This window comes from Narcine bancroftii, chromosome 3 (assembly GCF_036971445.1).
Source record: "Narcine bancroftii isolate sNarBan1 chromosome 3, sNarBan1.hap1, whole genome shotgun sequence".
In the NCBI taxonomy this organism is placed as follows: domain Eukaryota; kingdom Metazoa; phylum Chordata; class Chondrichthyes; order Torpediniformes; family Narcinidae; genus Narcine; species Narcine bancroftii.
In genome coordinates, this window is record NC_091471.1 from 200,702,555 (window position 1) to 200,723,104 (window position 20,550).

At 42.4% G+C, this 20,550-nt stretch overlaps 1 protein-coding gene across 3 annotated transcripts in view; it reads right to left on the minus strand.

Annotated features, from left to right (window-relative positions):
- The window catches only part of naf1 (nuclear assembly factor 1 homolog (S. cerevisiae)), a 217,569-nt gene that overhangs the window by 50,471 nt on the left and 146,548 nt on the right, over nt 1-20,550 (minus strand). For all 3 annotated transcript variants that reach the window (XM_069926274.1, XM_069926272.1, XM_069926273.1), the window contains exon 7: nt 12,096-12,147. In XM_069926274.1, coding sequence (XP_069782375.1) covers nt 12,096-12,147 — 52 coding nt within the window. The remainder of the gene's footprint in view (nt 1-12,095; nt 12,148-20,550) is intronic.

Below are 20,550 nucleotides of genomic sequence, written 5' to 3' on the forward strand. Positions count from 1 at the left end.
ACAACGCTGACAAAAATCCGTCCAAAGGCTGAGGACCCTGTGATATCTGTCTCCTAGGCAGACGTCAAAACATCCTTCAAGAGAGTGAACCTTTGCATGCCATCAGGCCCTGACAGCATCATAGGCAGGGTACTGACAATCTGTGCCAACCAACTCTTTGGAGTGTTCATGGACACTTTTAATCTTTCGTTGCTAGTCAGAGGTTCCCTCCTGCATCAATCATCCCAGCGCCAAAGAAGAGTAGTGTGAACAGCCTCAATGACTATTGTCCTTTAGCACTAACATCTACTGTGAGAAAATACTTTGAGGGGTTGGTCATGGCCAGAATTAACACGTACCTAAGCAAAGGATTCGACCCACTGGAATTTGCCCATCATTACAATTGGTCCATAGCAGACAAAATATCACTGGCTCTCCACTCAGCTCCGGATCAAAACGAAAACTCCAACTCTTCATAGACTATAGCTCTGCCTTCAACATCATTATTCCTTCAATAATGGTCAACAAGCTCCAAAGCCTGGACCTCTGCAATACAGTTGTTTCACCTCAAAGCTCTAATGAGCATTCAGAATTATTTCTTCACAATTATTTGATCCTTAATTTACCCATTGGAAGACCACAGTCAATTCGAATTGGAAACAACATCTCCTCTTCATTGACTATCAACACAGCTGCACCTCGATGCGTGCGTAGCCCACTGCTCTGTTCACAACCTTATACTCAACACTAACAAAACCAATGAGGTGATCGTGGACTTCAGGAGGAAGTCCTCATTGAGGGCTCAGTAACTGAGAGGATCAAGTACTTCCATTTCCTGGGTGTCAACATCTCTTTGGATCTATCCTGGAGCCTCCATGTTGATGCAACCATGAAGAAGGATCACCAGAAGAATTTGGTATGTCACCAAAGAATCTCAAAAACGTCTACAGTTGTACAGTGGAGAGTATTATGGCTGGTTGTATCACTGCCTGGTATGGAGGTGCCAATGTACAGGACAACAAAAAGCTCCAGAGAGTTGTTAACTCAGACTGCGACATCACAGGCACCAGATATCACTCCTACAAGAAAGCAGTCTCTCTCCTCAAGGACCCCCACCACTCAGGCCATGGTCTATTCACTCTGCATCCATCTGGAAAAGGTTAAAGATGAGTACTCAATGGCACAAAGACAACTTTTTCTCCGCTGCCATCAGATTCCTGAATGATCAATAAACAAAAGACTCTGCCTTACCTTGACTTATGTATTTTTGTAAGGTGGTTTATATGAATGTTTGCACTGTGATGCTGTCCCAAAACAAATTTGGTGCCTTGTTCATGACAATTAATTCTGAGAAGGCAAATGGAATGTTGGTCTTCATTGTTAAAGGGATTGAATTCAAGAATAGGGAAGCTATTCTACAACTGTATAAGATACTAGTGAGACCACATCTGGAGTACCGAGTGCAGTTCTGGTCTCCTGATTAAGGATGTATGTAATAGCTTTGGAGCAGTGCAGAGGAAGTTCACCAAGTTTATTCCAGAGATGAGGGGGTGAACCTATGAGGATAGATTGAGTCATCTGGGACTATATTCGCGGGAATTTAGAAGAATTCAAGGTAGCAGATTTAGGAAGATGAGGAGGAACTGCTTTTCCCAGAGGGTGGTCAACCTGTCGAATTTGCTGTCCATGGAATCAATGGAAGTGACCTCAGTAAATATATTTAAGACAAGGTTGGATAGATTTTTACACAGTAAGGGAATTAAGGGATAGGGGGAAAAGGCAGGTTGATGGAGATGAGCTTGGCATCAGATTACATTGAATGGTTGAGCAGGCTCAATGGGCCAGATGCCTACCCCTGCTTCTATTTCATAAGTTCTTATGACCCCTGCACTCCTGTGTGCTTTGGAGACATAGACTACCAACAGTAGGCACAACAAAGCACTGGGGACTTACCACTAACATTGCCTTGACAAAAGCCTCCAAATCTTCTGGTAGTACAAGTGAAGCTATATCAACATTCTCTCCAAGGCCAATATTCCCAGCACTGGGGCTGTTAACAATGAGTAGCAACATCAATCACAAACCCAAAAGAAGAAACAGGCATTTTATTCTGACCTCCTGCACAGCAAAATGGAGAAGAATCAGAATGGCATGGCAATTTTGGTGTCTCTTCATCAGGAGAATGTGCAAGTTCAATGAAAATAAAGCACCAGCTGCTATTATTCATTTGCATGCCTATTTAAGCATTTCCTGTTCACATGTGACAAAGAGTATGGAAACCACATGGGCCTTATCAGCTACTTCAGAATTTGTGAACTAAAGTGGAAGTGTCTGATGATCAACTCTGAGGAAATGCCCAAGAAAAATTTAACCTTTTAATACCATAAACTGAGCATATCTTTACTGCTGCACCCAATTTTGTTGGAAAGGACCACCATTAAGCACTAGAGGAACCAAAATAGTTTTTCCATAGATTCATCAAGTTCTATAGCATGGAAACAGGCTCTTTGGCCTAACCCTTCCAAAACCTTTCCTACTCATGAATCTATGCAAATTAATTTTTTAAAACCTTCTAATTACACTTGCCTCTAATATCTTCTCTGGTAGCTCATTCCATTTCCCCATAGCCCTCTAGTGAAAAACCTGCAGCTCATCCCCTTTAAATCTTTTCCTTCACATTTGGACTCCCATAACCCGGGGAAAAAAGTGACTAACTACCTGAATGATACCCTTCATAATTTCATGTTTGACATAATCTGATTCCAAGAATGGAAAAGCAAACTTTTATGGCTGGGAAAAAGCCAGAGTAAAAATGCATGTACAGTTGTAAATCACATAGATGTGGCGGCCCGCAATTGCAGAGATCAGGCCGGCATATTGCACGGCAGCAGATGCGGACAGAGATCACTAAAGCGACTCCCAGGACAACGAACTGGCGGGGGTAGATGCTGGGGCAGCAACAGACCAACAGGCTGGGGAAGAAGGGCGCTCATATACATGGACATTCTCACCCGCTATTGTTATTCATATGGCTGACTCAGTCAATCAGCAAAAACGACCAGAACTTGAACAGTATAAAAGCAGCCTTTCCAGTCCTAATAAGGGAATGAGCTTAACCTGCCACACAGTAAATGTGTGTGTGTGTGTGTGTGTGTGTGTGTGTGTGTTTCTTTGTAGCGGTCGGCTACAATTGGTGACTCCGACAGTTTAGAAGGAATCTAAACCTAAACAAAGCAGGAGTCAGCCCAGTCGGCCTGAAGCTCCCAACCTTCTGGACAGTTCGACCCGGCGTGTGGTTCGACCAGGTCGAGGCTCAGTTCCAGAATTGGGGGATCAGAGCGGAGACCATCCGGTACTACCATGTGGTCAGTGTCCTGGATCCGCAGACTACAGACAGAGTGGCCAAATTTATCCACAGGCCACCATGGAAGGCACTTAACTGGCTTTAAAGAGCTATTAACCGAGACATTCGGACTCTCGCGGAGAGAGACGTTTGCTCCACCTGGATGGGCTTGGAGACAGATCCCCGTTGGCACTCATCAACGAGATGCTGGCCCTCCTGGGAGATGAGCAGGCCGGCATCACGTTCAAGTAGGCCTTCCTGGAAAAGATGGCTGAAGACATCCAATTACTCCTGGTGGATGCGGATTTCACCGATCCCAAGAAAGTCACAGCATGGGCAAACATCCTGTGAAAAGAGAAACAGAAGTGCTCGGCTACCGTGGAGCTCGTAAAGAAGCCCCACAATCGGACCAGAGCAGTCCCAAGCAAGGAACAGCAGACGAGAGGCAGGAGCAAGTCCAGCGACAGATTGTACTCCTACCACCGGAGATGGGGCACAGAGGCCCGCCGATGCCAGTCCCCCTGCAAGTTCCAGCGAAACATCAAGGCCAGCCATCTGGCTGTACGTCTGGGACTGCCTGTCCGGCAGATGCCTCCTGGTGAATGCAGGAGCAGAGGTCAGTGTGATATCCTCGACAGGGATGGACACTAGGCACAGGTTAGCAGGACCCAAGTTGAGGGCTGCCAACTACTGCAGTATACGAACCTATGGCAGTTGTAGGGCCGAGTTGCAGTTCGGAGGCAGTCACTTCTTGTGTGAGTTCACGCTGGCCACAGTGGAACAACCACTCCTCGGAGTGGATTTCCTGCGAGCCCATAGCCTCCTAGTGGACCTTAAGGGTAAGTGACTCATCCACACTGAGACCTACCAGACCATTCCACTGAGGGACGCTAGGTTTCCGGCCACAGCTCGGAGGTTGAGTTCTCCAAGGTGCTAGCGGATTCACGGCAAAACTTTTCCCTCAGTTCACAGCGGAGATGCCTCGACATGCATCAGACATCACATCCCGACCAAGGACCCACCTCTCCATGCAAGGGCAAGATGACTTACCCCGGAGAAGCTCCGACTGGCCAAGGAAGAGTTCCGCAAGCTCAAGGAGTTGGGTGTTGTTTGACAGTCAGACAGCCCATGGGCCTTGCCCGTGCACATGGTGCATAAAGCAACTGGGGGCTGAAGACCATGTGGTGACTATCGCCGGCTCAACGAGATCACCACCCTGGACCATTACCCATGCCACACATCCAGGATTTTGTGACAAACCTGCACGGGGCAACAATATTCTCAAAAGTGGACCTCTTGCGAGGATATCACCAGATCGTGGTGCATCCTGATTACACCCTTAAGACGGCCATCATCACTCCATTTGGGCTGTTCGAGTTCCTGAGGATGCCATTTGGGTTCAAAAATGTGGCACAGACATTCCAGCGTCTGATGGACGCAGTAGGCAGAGACCTGGACGGCACTTTTGTCTACCTCGATGATATCCTCGTGACAAGTAGAACCCGACTGGAACACCTTCAGCACCTCTGAAATCTCTGTAGTTGTCTGCAGGAGTTAGGCCTCACCATCAACCTGGCCAAATGCCAGTTTGGCCTGAACACCATTGACTTCCTGGGCCACAGGATTACAAAGGACGGGACCACACCACTGCCTGACAAGGTAGAGGCCATCCACAACTTCCCGAAGCCCAGTACAACCAAAGGTCTGCAGGAGTTTGTGAGGATGATAAACGTTTACCACAGGTTTATCCCAACAGCTGCTCGAGTGATGTGCCCTCTGTTCATCCTGATGTCTGGACAAGGAGAAGGACCTGACCTGGTACGATGAATCCACATGTGGATTTGTGGAAACCAAAGAAGCCCTGGCCAAAACTGCACTCCTGACCCACCACAGACCAGATGCATCCACGGCCCTCACAGTCGATGCCTCAAGAACAGCGATTGGTGGAGACCTGGAGCAGCAGATAGAATAAAGTTGGTACCCACTAGTTTTCTTCAGCAAACATCTGCGGCCCCCTGAACTAAAGTATAGAGCTTTCGATAGAGAACTGCTGGCGCTGTACTTAGCCATCCGTCATTTCCAGTAGTTTCTTGAGGGAAGGGCTTTCACGGACCACAAACCATTGACTTTCGCCCTAACTAAAATCTCTGATCCTTGGTCAGCCCATCAAGAGAGACAGTTGTCTTACATCTCGGAGTACACCACCGACGTCAAGCACATCTCGGGCAAATACAACGTGGTCACGAACGTCTTGTCAAGACATAGCATCCATCCCTGGTCAACAGTCTGGGCTTCACAGCACTGGCAGAGGGACAGCAGCAGGACGACGAGATCCCGCAGTACAGGACCACTGTCACAGGCCTTCGGCTTTAGGACGTTCCAGTCGGCACAGGTACTACCACCCTCCTGTGTGTGTTTCAACCTATTGTCCCAACGGCATGGAGGCCATGAGTTTTTGACTACATCCACAGGCTGGCACACCCATCCATCAGGACTACGGTTTGGCTGGTGGCCAGCAAGTACGTATGGCATGGATTGCAGAAACAAGTTTGGGAATGGGCCAAGACGTGTACGCAGTGCCAAACAGCCAAAGTACAGCGACGCACCAAGATCCCCCCCACAGCCTTTCGAACGAATGGAATGCATGAACACATACATGTGGACATAGTGGGACTCTTGCCAGTCTCTCAGGGTTTCTGCTACCTGTTCACAGTGATCGACCACTTCACCCGACAGCCAGAAGCAATCCCCCCGACCGACACATCCACCAGGTCCTGTGCCAAAGCACTTCTCTCGTCCTGGATTGCAAGATTCGGACTGCCACAGCACATCACTTCTGACCGAGGCACACAGTTCACCTCAAGTTTGTGGACTGACACTGCCAAACTGTGGGGCCCTCAGCTACACCATATGACGGCATACCACCCGTAAGCCAACGGCATGGTGGAGTGTTTCCACAGGTACCTCAAGACTGCCCTCGTGACCAGTCTCAAGGGCCCCAACTGATGAGCTACCATGGGCACTACTGGGCATCCAAACAGCGCCAAAAGAAGACCTCCATGCATCCTCCACTGAACTCGTCTACAGAACCCCACTCACGGTTCCTGGGGATTTCGTTCCACAGGCCAGAGGACAGCAGGAGGAGACAACTACCTTCCTGGACAGGCTGTGTGAATAGGTCGGTAACCTGGCTCCGATCCCACCCTCCAGACACGGATAAGCCAAGTCCAACATCCCCAAAAAACGTAAGGACTGTGAGTTCATGTTTGTACATAGAGAACCCCACCATTCATCACTGCAGAAGCCATACGAAGGTCTCTTTCAAGTCATCCAGAACAACGGAGCCACCTTTGAGTGGGGGGGGGTCATGTGGCGGCCCACTATTGCAGAGATCAGGCCGGCACATTGCACGGCAGCAGATGCGGACAGAGATCACTAAAGCGACTCCCAGGACAATGAACCGGCGGGGTGAGAAGCTGGGGCAGCATCAGACCAACAGCCCAAAAATGGTGTTGGTCAAGCTGCTCAGCTAACTCACCAGAAACAGACTGGGGAAGAAGGGCATTCATATGGATGGACGTTCCTGCCCACATTGTTATTTATATGGCTGACTCAGTCAATCAGCAAAAAATGGCGGGAACTTGAACAGTATAAAAGCAACCTTTCCAGCCCTAATAAGGGAGTGAGGTTAACCTGCCACACTGTGTGTGTGTGTTTCTTTGTAGTGGTTGGCTACATAGGAAAGACAACAGAATTTTAACTCAAATTAAGCTTTGAGAGTACAACTAGGTATATAAACTGAGAAAAGATCATTTCAGGAGCATGGGCATGAAATTCTTCACAAAATGATCTGGAATAAACTTTCAAATCGAGTGGTGGAGACAAAATGTCTAGAAGAATTAAACAAAAATTTCGAGATCATTGGATGCATGAATTAAGATGGGCTGAATAGTTTTTATTCATTTATGTGAAAGAAAATAATTCCTGAAAAATGAATTGCTTTTCCTTTCCAATAGCAACCTGACATACAGCTTCCAGTCATTTTCCCAGATTTTATTCAGAATTTATCAGTGAAAATAATCATAGATCAGCCATTCTTGACCTTTTTTTTTGGCTATGCCATCCTTAAGATTCGACTCAAAGTTCCTGTGAAGAGGTCGTTTAGTTGTTCTCTTCTGTACTCTCTCCTACCAACTACATTAAAAAAAATATTTTGATTTCAGTCCATGGTCACCATTAAATGTGCTGTGTCTCCATGGCCCCCCGTCAAGAATGGCAGCTACAGATGACCACTCCCCAATTCTTACATGTTTGGAAAATAATAGGTTTTCTGTGTGTATCAAGTCTACAATAGAGACAGCAGTAAGTATTTGAAATGTGTTTCATTTCATCCTATTGGTTATACTTCAAATGTGATCACGTAATTATGGTTACCAATTTAAATTGTTGTTACCAGATCCCTACTAGTTGCTAATTTCTGTTACCAATAATGATGTTTAATTATTGCTATGTCCTGTTGTAAGAGATCAGTAACACTGATCATTGTGAGAGATCAGTATCACTGATCTAAAAGAGAAGTGAGGATTGTGAGAGATGAGGAAACTTGACAGAAAATATGAAAGATGGGGAAACTAGTGCAGACATGTGGAGTGATGGATTAAACCAGTATGAACAGGCTAAGCATGGAAATTAGAATGCAGGAAGCAGAGTCAGCCTCTGTAAGATAAGAATCTTCTAGTCTTTTAGAAACAGCACATAGGCAGGCAGGATTACCTAATGCCAAACCTCTCCAGGAGGCAGAAGAATGTAAGGGGGAGGGTATTCCTATACTGAAATGAACTGCATAAAAGTTGGGTGAGCCCCAGTGTATATGTGTATTCCCATGGTAAGGGGAAGGACCAAACTTTGCATTGTTGTTTAATAAATGTTCTTTGTTCTCAATTTTTGTCTCGAGCAATTTCTGTGAAGATACATCTATTTCTAACACTGTGAAATCACCAAATTTAGTATCCCCAAGTAAGGTGGCCAGCATTTTCTTTCACAGGCCCTTGAAATTGAGGTAAACCTGGCACTTTAATGAAACAGAAGCGGCATTTCAGGGATCATAGCAATAAGCTTTCAAAGATTGCCAAGGCAGATCTAATTTTGGAGTGAAAAAATTACTTTAAAAATAATTATATTGACATGTACCTGATTTAAAATCAGACTCGCTCGAAAAGGAGACAAGTGAACTCAATCATTCTGCCAAAATGATTGAAGGTTAAAAAGGTTTATTCAAATCAAACCAACAAGTAAAATACTAAACACGCCAAATTTAATTGAGTGCAGCTAAAAATCTGCAGATGCTGGCATTCCGGACGCATACTTATCTTTGTTGGAAATGGTGCCAGCTGTGGCAATGCGATGCGCGGGTGTGTTAAGCGTCAGTATACAGGTGATGAGAGTGAGAGGGTCAGGAGTGTCACTGAGCCAATGAGAATCTCAGAGGAGTCGGGTGGTGTTTGGGGAGTTGAAAAATGCAATGTTGTGTCTAGTGAATAATAAAAGAAAGCCGACTTCATGGTGTGCTGGAAAAAACAAGTGAGTGCATTCTTTATTTGTTTGTAAGCTGTAGTAAATCAGTGCCAATACACTGGAAATCCACAAGAGTAATAGAAAGTCACAAAACCTTTAGAAGCATTCAGTAGGTCAAGAGGCATGCAAGGGAAGGAAAATAGCCATAATTTCATGTTAAGAATCCTTCATCAGAACTATTTAATAATATTTAATTTAGTTAGATTTCAGATTTATTGTCAGAGTACATACATCACATACAACCCTGAGATTCTTTTTTTTACAGTGGGTGAAGCAGAATTACCACACTGGTAGTAAAAGAAAAAAAAAGTACGCAATACCCACATGTAAATAAATAAAGAAATGTAAATGAACTGTGTGTATGGAGGGCCATCGCCTTCCCAAGATCGTGTTATATGGCGAGCTCTCCACTGGCCACCGTGACAGAGGTGCACCAAAGAAAAGGTACAAGGACTGCCTAAAGAAATCTCTTGGTGCCTGCCACATTGACCACCGCCAGTGGGCTGATAACGCCTCAAACCGTGCATCTTGGCGCCTCACAGTTTGGCGGGCAGCAACCTCCTTTGAAGAAGACCGCAGAGCCTACCTCACTGACAAAAGGCAAAGGAGGAAAAACCCAACACCCAACCCCAACCAACCAATTTTCCCCTGCAACCGCTGCAATCGTGTCTGCCTGTCCCGCATCGGACTTGTCAGCCACAAAAGAGCCTGCAGCTGACGTGGACTTTTTACCCCCTCCATAAATCTTCGTCCGCGAAGCCAAGCCAAAGAAGACAAGACAGAGAAAAAAAAAACAATCAATTAAGTGAAAAAGTGAGAGTCCTTAAATGAGTCCTGATTTAGTTTATTCTTAAGGAGTCTGATGGTAGAAGGATAGCAGCTGTTCCTGAACCTGAAGATGCGAGTCCTGTGGCATCTATAGCTCTTTCCTGATAGTAGCAGTGAGAACAGTGTGTGTGCCAGGTGATGTGGATCTTTGATAACTGCTGCTGCTCTGAGTCAGCGTTTCCTGAAGATGTTTTCGATGGTGGGGAGGGTTTTTCCTGTGATGTCCTGTGCTCGGTCTACTATCCTTTGCGGGGCTTTTCACTCCTGATTATTGGTGTCCCTATACCAGACTGTGATGCAGCCAATCAGAACTTTAATACTGTCTTCCAATCTGTTAGCAATTTACCATGGGTTATTAAAGTGCAGTGTTCGCAAATTGCTACACATCTGTAGAAATTTGCCAGAGTTTCTGATGTCATATCAAACCTCCGCAAACTCCTGAGGAAGTAGAGACGATGACATGTTTTTTTCACAATGCCATTAATATGTTGGGTCCAGGAAAAAACTTTCGAGATAGGGACTCCCAAGAATTTAAATCCGCTCACCCTCTCCTGAAGTTGAACTTGAAGTTATGGCTTCAGTTTCAACTTCCTGAAGAAAATAAACACAATAATTCAAACTGATTGCAAGTAAGAACATAAAAAACAGGAACAGGAGTAAAACTATCCTCCTCCATGAGGCTTGGGGCAGCACAGTGGTGTCAGTAATGAAGCTGCTGGCCCATCTCTCCTGCAGCCTGGGTTCAATTCTGGCCACTGGTGCAACCTTTGTGGAGCCTGCATATTCCTTTCGTGACTATATTGTTTTTTCTCCAATATCCCAAAGAGTTGAAGATTGGTAGCTAATTTGCCAATGTAAATTATCTACAAAGGTGAGGGGCAGAATCTAAGGCAGAATTGATAGGAATAAGGGGAGAATAGGATCAGGGGAAAATAATTAGTATGGAAAAGGAATTGCTCTGTGAGCCAGCATATACCCAATGGTCCAACGTTGTAAGAGAAATTTGGAATGATAAGATGAAGTGCCTCTTGAATCTGCTGTGTAATTCAATAACATCACTGCTGATTCAATCTTGGCCTCAACATGACTTTCCCACTCTCTCCTCAAAGCACCTTGTAAACTTAATGCCTGTCAATATCCACCTCGAATGGATCCAATGATCTCGAGAGCTCAGGGGTACAAAAATCTAAAGATTCATGACCAGAGAAGAAATTCCTTCTCATCTCTATTTGAATATGCAACCCCTTATATCAAATCTATATCCCCTGTTTAAGATACCTCTGGTAGGGAAAACAGTTTCTCATTAACCCCCTCAGAATCATGTAGGTTACAATAAAGATTACCGCTCATCCTTCGACACTAAAAGGAGGATAGCCCCAACTTGCTCAACCTTGCTTCACATGTTACTCCTTTGATCCCATGAATTAATTCTTCTGTCTCTCATGCAAATACATCCTTCCTCATATATATAGAAAACTAAACTGTGTGCAATCTCAAGGAGTAGTTTCATTTATGCCTCATAAAGTTGCATCAAAACTATTTTGTACATTGTGATCCATGTAATAAAGATCAACGAGTAATTTAGAAATAAGTTATGACAACAGTTGGCAACAATAAAAGTAATGCAATCATATATACTTGGTTCTGCTGTTTGGCTCATACTGAAGAATTTGATTTTATTTTTCAAGAAATGTTTGGCTATTACCTGGAAATCTGATTCGGCTTTGGGAATGCAAATTTCATTTCAGTATCCTTCTTGAAAATATTACATATAATTTAAGCGATAAATACCATTTTATAAAAAAAAGTATGGAGCCCATATTTGAAAATTCTTGGTTTGAAGATTTGAGCTTTCAATCCGTTCCGGTGAGATTTCTTGGTTTCACAGCCGAGTAGTTGAATTATATATATATATATATATATATATATATATATAATTGATGATCTCCTTTTCTTCTTTATTTCTTAGCGGGTAGATACAGGGGAAGGAGGGTGGGTATTAGTGGGGAGGGAGAGGGAGGTTGTTTTTTCTTTTGCTATTGTCACATATTTTTCTGTTTACAAATTTTTCTTACAATTGATGTTATTGTGGTTTTAAAATAAAGTATTCAAAATAAAATTCTTATGCTTTTGTAAGCAAAGATATAGTAATAGTATAAGAATGCATGATAACTTCACAGAATTTTGACCGAGTTGGTCTTCTGACAACAGATTTGCTAAATTTACAAAAGATGGGTTCAGGACAAATGGTACAGAAAGTGCACCCGTGACATTTTTATTCCTCTAGTTTCAATCATGTATTTTATTCAGTGAGCTGGAAATACATTGCTCTGCAACCATGGAGTAAAACAATCAACTGGAATCAACTCACCTCAGGTGGTGGCTCCTGATCATTTCTCCACGATGCATCTGAACCTTTTTCTCTGTGTTTCAAACAAAAATTCAATTATTAAAAATGTTGTGTGCTAAACTATTCATTTTATTTTTGACAGGGCTAAAATTAAATAAAGATTTGCATTGATGAAGTGCCTAGTCAAATGCAAAGATATACCAAAGCATTTTCAATCAAAACAACCAATTAATTCCAACATGTAATAATCATTATGATGTCGATAAAAACAGGTTTAGGAAAATAATATTTACAGAGATTTTGGGAATGCACAAGATTTTACAATGAATGCTGTTGAATTAAGAGTTCACAATTCCTTCGGAATTGCTAAATGCTTGCTAAAATAATGAGGTAGGATATCAAAATTTTATAACTGTGGCACAAAACATAAACACAGCTAAAATAAACCAAAGGCCTGCTGCTATCCTAGAAGATTAAACTAGGCTTCTCTAGAAATACATTTTTAAGATATTCCCAATTATGCAGAAAAATTAGTATCTGATAAAATACTCCTTCCAAATTGAACTTTGAAAGAAAAAAGCCTTGCTTGTAATTAAGATATTATCCATGTGGAGTAATGGGTGTTGCCAGCATAAATCTTTATTTCCTAGCATCTTTAAGTGATTTTTTTTAGTTCAAAAACTGCAATTCCTTGGTTTGCATAAAATCAAATGCACAGATTGTTTTTCCCCAGAAGTTAGTAAACAGTTTATAACATTTTGGAACACAAAATGATTCAATGATCAATGACATTTGTATTATGACCAAGATATTTACAAAGAATTTAAATTTAGACATACAGCATGGTAACAGGCCATTTTAGCCCACGACCCCATGCCACCCAAAAACACCAATTAACCAAAAAAACCCCAATATGTTTTGAATGGTGGGAGCAACCCAGAGCCCATGGGAAAAACCCACACAAATACAGAGAGATCATATCAACTCCTTACAGTCAGCACTGGATTTGAACCCAGATACTGATTGGTGGTGCTGTAACAGTGATGAGCTAACTGCTACGCTAACCATACCACCCAAAATGATGAAGAGAACACAAGTTTATTATATGCCATAAAACTTGCGTTCACTAATATGACTGTTTTCAGAATCATATAGGATACATCATAAAGGAGATCATTTGGCTGAGCAAGTTTATATTGTTAATACACAAGAGCAGTTCAGTTACTCTCACTCTCCCAAATATCCTGTGAAAAAATTCCTTCTTTCCTCTTCTCACTGTGGTTTTTCAGAAATAGTTTTGTTCCTGCTTATTTTGACTGCAACCGTGATGTAGAGTCTGCCAGTCGACAGATTTGGTGATGCTTCAGTACTCATACAGAGAATTTTTAATTTAGGTTCCACAGAAATAATAGAAGCAGGTTATTTAGCTCGATTAGTTTTAAGCCTGACTTCTTCCACAATTTTTCTATCCCTTACTACATATGCACTTGTCAATTTGTCTCCTTATCTACATGTATATAATTTATTCAATTACCCTGAGATGGTACTACAGTAGGGACTACTTGTCGTCATATCGTTCTCGAAATAATTAAGAGCCATGCATTCATTTAAAAGCAAATGTGCCACAGAGTAAAATCAGCTTTACATTGCTTATTTGCTATCCTCTTTAGGGGCAAAATGATCTTTCCATGCATGGGGGCCATAGCTTCCACACACTGCTGTAGCAGTAAATCAGCTACCCAGTTTTCACCAGACTGACTGCTCGAAGTCACCAGTGGCGGTTAAGAACTCCAGTGAAAAACAAAACTGAAGGACTTAGAATTTGTAGGTATTCAAAATAAATGCGGCATTTCAAAAGTGTTACAAATATAAAAAAAATAGAAGATTATGCAGTATGAACAGTTTTTAAATAAAAACTTTTCTTAACCACCTCTAGGTGTTATTATTCTCCACTTAAGAGCTCCATGGTCTTACAAACAACAAAGAAGTAGTTTTTCAGATGATTCTCTTCTAATCACATGCTTCAGTGAACAATTAAAATAAAATATTGCCGCCTGTCCAACTTTGGCATTTTAAAACTAGCAGTTATTTAGATTGGATGCCAGGTAGTGATTTCCAGGAACCTGACCAAGGTATTTAAATGAATAAATCAGTCTTTCTCACTTCCCTGCCAAAGTTATAAACCATTTGTTAATAGGTTGATATTTATCTTCCAAGAAGAACCCAGAAATTGATGCACATATGCCACTAGACTGGAATTAAATCAAACAATTGTCAGCATAAAAGCAATATTTGTTGCTGCTGCCCTCAGGTCTCTTAACAAGATCTCTTGTTAATATTAGTGACTTTCCACTGGAAGGATTACTATGAGAATTATATTAATACAGAGATTAAATTTTACAGGACTTTATTTGTCCAGGTTCTGCTATCATAGAAAACTGAACATAGAGTGAATTTCCCCACTGTGTTTTTGCGTACAAGGACACATGATCCCAGTTTCAAAATACCTCCTACAAACAGCAATCAAGCAATAAACAAGTCTGATCCAACCAGATATGGTAAAACATCATGTTTCTTTATTTCCTTCCTCATTGCCAAGTGTGCCCAGCACCCTTTCCCCACAATCAAGTCATGTACCACATTTTTCCTGGAAAGGTGTGAAATAGTATCCCATTATCAACTGCAGTTTATTTTAATGATGGCCACCAAAAGCTCTAACTTTCAGTGTTCATATCAACGTGGGACATGACTTAAGTGCTGGCGGTTGATATTTTGATTCAGGATGACTAGCAGGAAATGTGATGTGAAATAACAATGTAATTACTCTATTTAATGAAATGACAATAGCATCCGTCTAATTTCAATGATATAAAGAGAATAATAATTAACTGAGCATAATTAAGCTGTGCCAAACAATCTTTTAAAAATTAGGACTTTTATGAAAATAAAAGTAAATGCTCACATTTGCTACAATTCTTCTAGTGTCAAACCCCATAACCCTACCACTTTTCACCAAATGCGAGCACATTTCACTCCAGTTAACGTTTTAAAGTTTTTTTTTCAAGATTGTGTGCTGCACACAAGATAGGTAGATTGTCTCCCTTCCAAAAAAAATCAGTGCTGAGGTAAGTACAAAAAATGCAATGAAGGTAATTAATAAAGAAAAATAAAGATTTATATGTAAATGTTGTAATAAATGTAAAAAGGGGTATCAAAACTGTTACGTCATAGACCAGCAATAGAAATTCACCAAGATGATGTTATTTTTAATATTTTTATTAATAATTACTCATAATATTGTGTGTGTGTGTGTGTGTGTCCCAAACCATTACACCTTGCGCACAATTCTGCAAAGACAATTCCCAAAGTCTGAGAAATCTTGTGTTCAAACTCAAGACTTTTAAACTGAGGCTCAGAAGTCATTACGAAGTAAGTGAGACACTGAGTGATCAGACAGCTCAAAACTCACATATCCTTGTCAAGTTGCTTCCAGAGAAATGTTCGAATGATTGTCACAACTCCCCTCTTCCTTGCACAAAGTAAATTAAATGTGTGACTTACACGATGCTTCCAAAAACCCAGACAAAATGACCATCAGAATGATCACGATCCAAATTGAAACAATTCTCCTGCTTCCTTTACCCAGATGTGGGTCAATCAAAAATGACCATTACAATGGTCACAGTGGATCACTGTTTCCCCTGACAAGGAAAAACAGCAAAAGTGTCCACTTCAGAGTTCTTTCACTTCTGTGACTTTCGATGACTTGCTAAATGATACTCAATGCAGCTTCTTCAAGTGTCTCAAACACATGAATCATGATCGTTTAACCTGTAAATGTCCAACCTAGTTTTTCTTGTATAAACAATCATTGTTCTTTCCTGTTCTTCCATTAAGTTTGTTCCTGGTTTGAACTGGATGGTGCCCAGCTGGCTGGAAAATGTCATAAACCCTGTGAGTGTTTTGCACCCTGAACCAACCCGCAACTTAACATTCACTAAAAAAGGGAAGCTTGCCACAAAAGGAAGCTTTCATATCAGAATCACATTGATGTCACTTGTAAACATGGGCTGTGAAGCCAACACAATGCCCAATAAACTGAACAATGGAGAATATGGATGAAGACATGTAATGGGGATTTGGAAATACTATAATATGCTAGATTGAAATTAGTTATAGTTATTGCCTACCATTAGTGATTTTTCTTCTCATTAAAGTGACAAAATCCAAATCACTGAAAATTAATACATTTTGAGAGGTTCTTGAATGTTAGGACAGGCATGTTTGTATAATGAAGTGGATATCCTCAAGATATTTTGAAGCATCAATGCTTATATTAACACTTCACGTCTTCTACAGAAGAACCAATAAATAATTCACTTTTCCATAAACACTGAGACAAAAAATGAATGCAAAATATGTGCAGCATTCTAAGTACTCTAAAAACTTGAATTCATTACATCCTCATCATCAGTGTTGATTCTCAAAATGATGGATTCACTCTTTAGAGCCCAATGACCTCAGCAAGTTGGTTATCATGACTGGAGACACAAGAGACTGCAGATGCTGGAATCTGGAGTAAAAAAAAACAAATTGTGGGAAGGATTCAGCAGGTTAAGCAGCACTTGTGGAGCTAAAGGGATGATCAACATTTCAGGCCAAAACCTTGCACTTGAGGTGAGAAAGTGAGAAGGTGTAGAGGTGTGAAAGAGGCTGCTAGGTGAAATGTGAAACCAGATGAAGAGGTAGAGGAAATTATGAGCAAACGGAGCCAGGTGGGGAAGGGGCAGTGAGAAGAAAGTGGCTGACGGGCGATAGATGGAATCAGATAAGGGATAGATGATGTGCAGGCAGAACCAGGTGAAGGAGGGGGATAGGATAGGGGGAAAAAAAATCAAGAAATCCAGGTCAATAGGTATGTGAGTGAAGAAGAAATAAATAAGTGGAGATAGAATGTGATGTGAAATAACAATGTATTTACTCTATTTAATAAAATTACAATAGCATCCATCTAACTTCAATGATATAAACAAAATAATAATTAACTCTCTTGCACAGTGAACATAGATTCTGAGGTCAACAACAAGATTGCCAAAGCCAGCGCCACCTTTGGGAGACTCTGTGAGAATGTCTGGGAGCAGAGAGGACTCAACCTTACCCCCAAGCTGAAGGTCTACTGTGCAGTGTTCCTTACCACACTCCTTTACACCAACGAGACATGGACTGTCTAGAGCAGACAAGCCAAACAGCTCAATCACTTTCCCCTGAGCTGTCTCTGCAGACTCCTCCACATCAGGTGGCAGGACAAAATCCCCGACACGGAAATCCTGGAATGAGCTGGGCTCTGCAGCATCTACACCCTCCTGCTGAAAGGCCAAGCCAGATGGGCTGGACATTTGGTTGGAATGCCAGACAGCTGATTGCCTAAGCAGCTGCTTTACGGGGAACTGTGTCAGGGCAAGCGCTCAGTCGGGGGGGCAGAAGAAACATTGCAAAGACTGCCTCAAAGCATCCTTCAAAGGCCTGGGTGTCTACATCAACACGTTGAAGACAGTTGCCCTCGACCGTCCAGCTTGGCGCAGCAAGATCACCACAGGACCCTGTGCAGCTGAAGTCAGGCATATCACCGAGGCTCAACAAAAGTGTGCTATCCGCAAGGCCTGAGCAGCATCCACTGCCACGACAGCACCCAACCACTTGTTTCCCACATGTGGGCAAGCCTTCAGGGCCTGGATTGGCCTCACTAGTCACTTCCGAACCCACAGCCACCAATCTCCCATTTGATTTTGAAGTCATGGTCATCTTCGACTGCGAAGGACAAACAACAACAATTAAATGAGCATGATCAGGAAGAAAAAAACAGAATTAGAGCCCAATTACCTAATATCTGTCTTAGAATTCTCAGCTAAGGCACTAATAAAAGGGTCTCTAGAAAATAAGAATACAGATGCCTAACCTTTTATCCGGGATCGTCAGGACTGGACACCTGCTGTTGCTTGGAGTCTTCCAGATTTCCGAATCATTTTAAAATGGCAGTCCCTTTAAACAAATGTCCCTATCACTGTGGGAACCCTCTCTTACCTTCAAACTCTGAGCCCTGAACACCCGGTGGGAGAGAATATGGGATCAATAGCCGTCTTCCCTACCCAAGGTGTCAGGCCCTAATGGCATATCTGTCAAAGTACTGAAAATCTGTGCCAAACAACTAGCCGGAGTGTTCAAGGACATTTTCAATCTCTCCTTGCTGCATTCGGAAGTTTCCACCTGCTTCAAAAGGGCACCAAACATCCTGGTGCACAAGAAGAGTAGAGTGAGCTGCCTCAACGACTATCACCCAGTTTCACTCACATCTACAGTGATGAAAGGCTTTGAGAGATTGGTCATGGCCAGAATTAACATTTTTTTAATTAAAGAACTGGACCTACTACAATTAGCCTGCTGTCAAAATCACTCCACAGTAGACAGAAGATCACTGGTTCTCCACTCAGCTCTGGATCGCCTGAAAACACATGCATATGGCTGCTCTTCATCAACTACAGCTCAGCCTTCAACACCATTATTCCCACAGTGCAGGTCAACAAGCTCAAATTCTTGGGGCCCTGCACCTCCCTTTGCAACTAGTTCCTTGACTTGCTCATTGGAAGGCCGCAGTCAGTATGAATTGGAAACAATGTCTCCTCCTCACTGATGATGAACACCTCAAGGATGCATGGTTAGCCCACCGTTCTACTCAGCCTACACCCAAGACTGTGCGGCTAAGCACAATTCAAATGCTGCTTATAAATTTACCAATGAATCACAGAAGGCAATGAGGTTGTGAACAGGAGGGAGACAGATCAATTAGTTGAGTGGAGTTACAACAATGTTATCAAAACCAAGGAGATAATTGAAGACTTCAGGAGGAAATCAGAACATGAATCAGTCCTCATCGAGGGGTTAGCAGTGGAGAGGGACAAGAACTTCAAATTCCTGGGTGTCAACATCTCCAAGGATCTGTCCTGGAGCCTCCATATCGATGGAATAATGAAGAAGGCTCGCCAGCAGCTATACTTTGTGAAGAGTTTGAGGAGATTCAGTCTGTCACCAAAGACTCTCAAAAACTTCTACAGGTGTACCATGGAGAGCATTCTGGCTGGTTGCATCACTGCCTGGTACGGAGGTGCTAATCTTCAGGACAATAAAAAACTCCAAAGGATCATTAATTCTGCCTGCGACATCGTGGGCACCAGGCTTCACCCCATCGAGGGCATCTACAAGAGGTGGTATCTTAAGAAAGCAGGCTCTATCCTCAAGGACCCCCACCACCCTCTTCACTCTGCTGCCATCAGAAAAAAGGTACAGGAGCCCACAGATGAGGACTCAGCGGCACAAGAACAGCTTCTACCCCTCTGCCATCAGATTCCTGAATGAACAAAGAACCACAGATACTGCCTGTCTTTGACATTTTCCTTTTATGTGCACTATTTTTATTTATTTTGTAAGGTGGTTTATATAAATTTTGCACCATGACGCTGCTGCAAAGCAATGAATTTTGTGACCTGTTCATGATAATAAATTCTGATTCCGATATACCAAAGTCTGTTGGAGAAAAGTAAGTACTTATTGAGTGGTGGGTAATAAACCAGGTGCTGTCCGTGCGTTGTTAGCATGTTGTCTCTGTGATTGCTCATGTTTTCTTCCACATGCTAATGATGTGCTGGCAACTGTAAATTACTTCTCCAGTAATAAGCCTTGCCCATGTGAGAGTGAAAAAGAGGCAGTGAAATAGTGTGGGACTTGCAGGCATGGCAGCACCAAATCTCTGATGCTTCCAACAAATATGTTGCTTCTACCATGTCCTCCACCACCACGATTCCAACCAAGTCGGAAGGAGTTCATGAGAAGGTGCTGGTGCTTCACAAGGTCCAGTCAACAGTTGTCCTAATTTCATTTGCTCCTGTTGACTGGGGGAAAGAAGCCAATCCTATCTTCAATGCAGAGGTCGTGGTCATAATGAGGTTGGCATGATCGAGAGTGGACATTGGAAAGACACTAGTTTGGTGCGGACTAGAAGGGCCAAATGGCCTGTTTCCGTGCTGTAATTGTTATATGGTTATATGGATGGAATGGATTAAATGGCTACCTCTTGCGTCGTGGAAAGAAATTGATTAAAAGTTTTTTAAAAATAGCAGGGATATTTTCCGATTTGCAGATTGGTACCAGGTGGGTATCATTACTGGGCCTTCAGTTATTCACAATTTATATCAATAATTGAAATAACATGAACATGTAATCATTGGTTGAAGTTGCAATGCCAGTAATGAATGTGAGCAATGAACAGAGCATTATAATGAAAGAGCTTTCATTTCGCTCCTCATGTTCAAAGTATTTTTTTCCCAAAGTAATCTTAATAAACCACCATTCACACTCCATGGACCACTCATCTTTTCCAAAGTAATGATCAAAAGATGTAAACAATATTATAGTTTCAACCTAA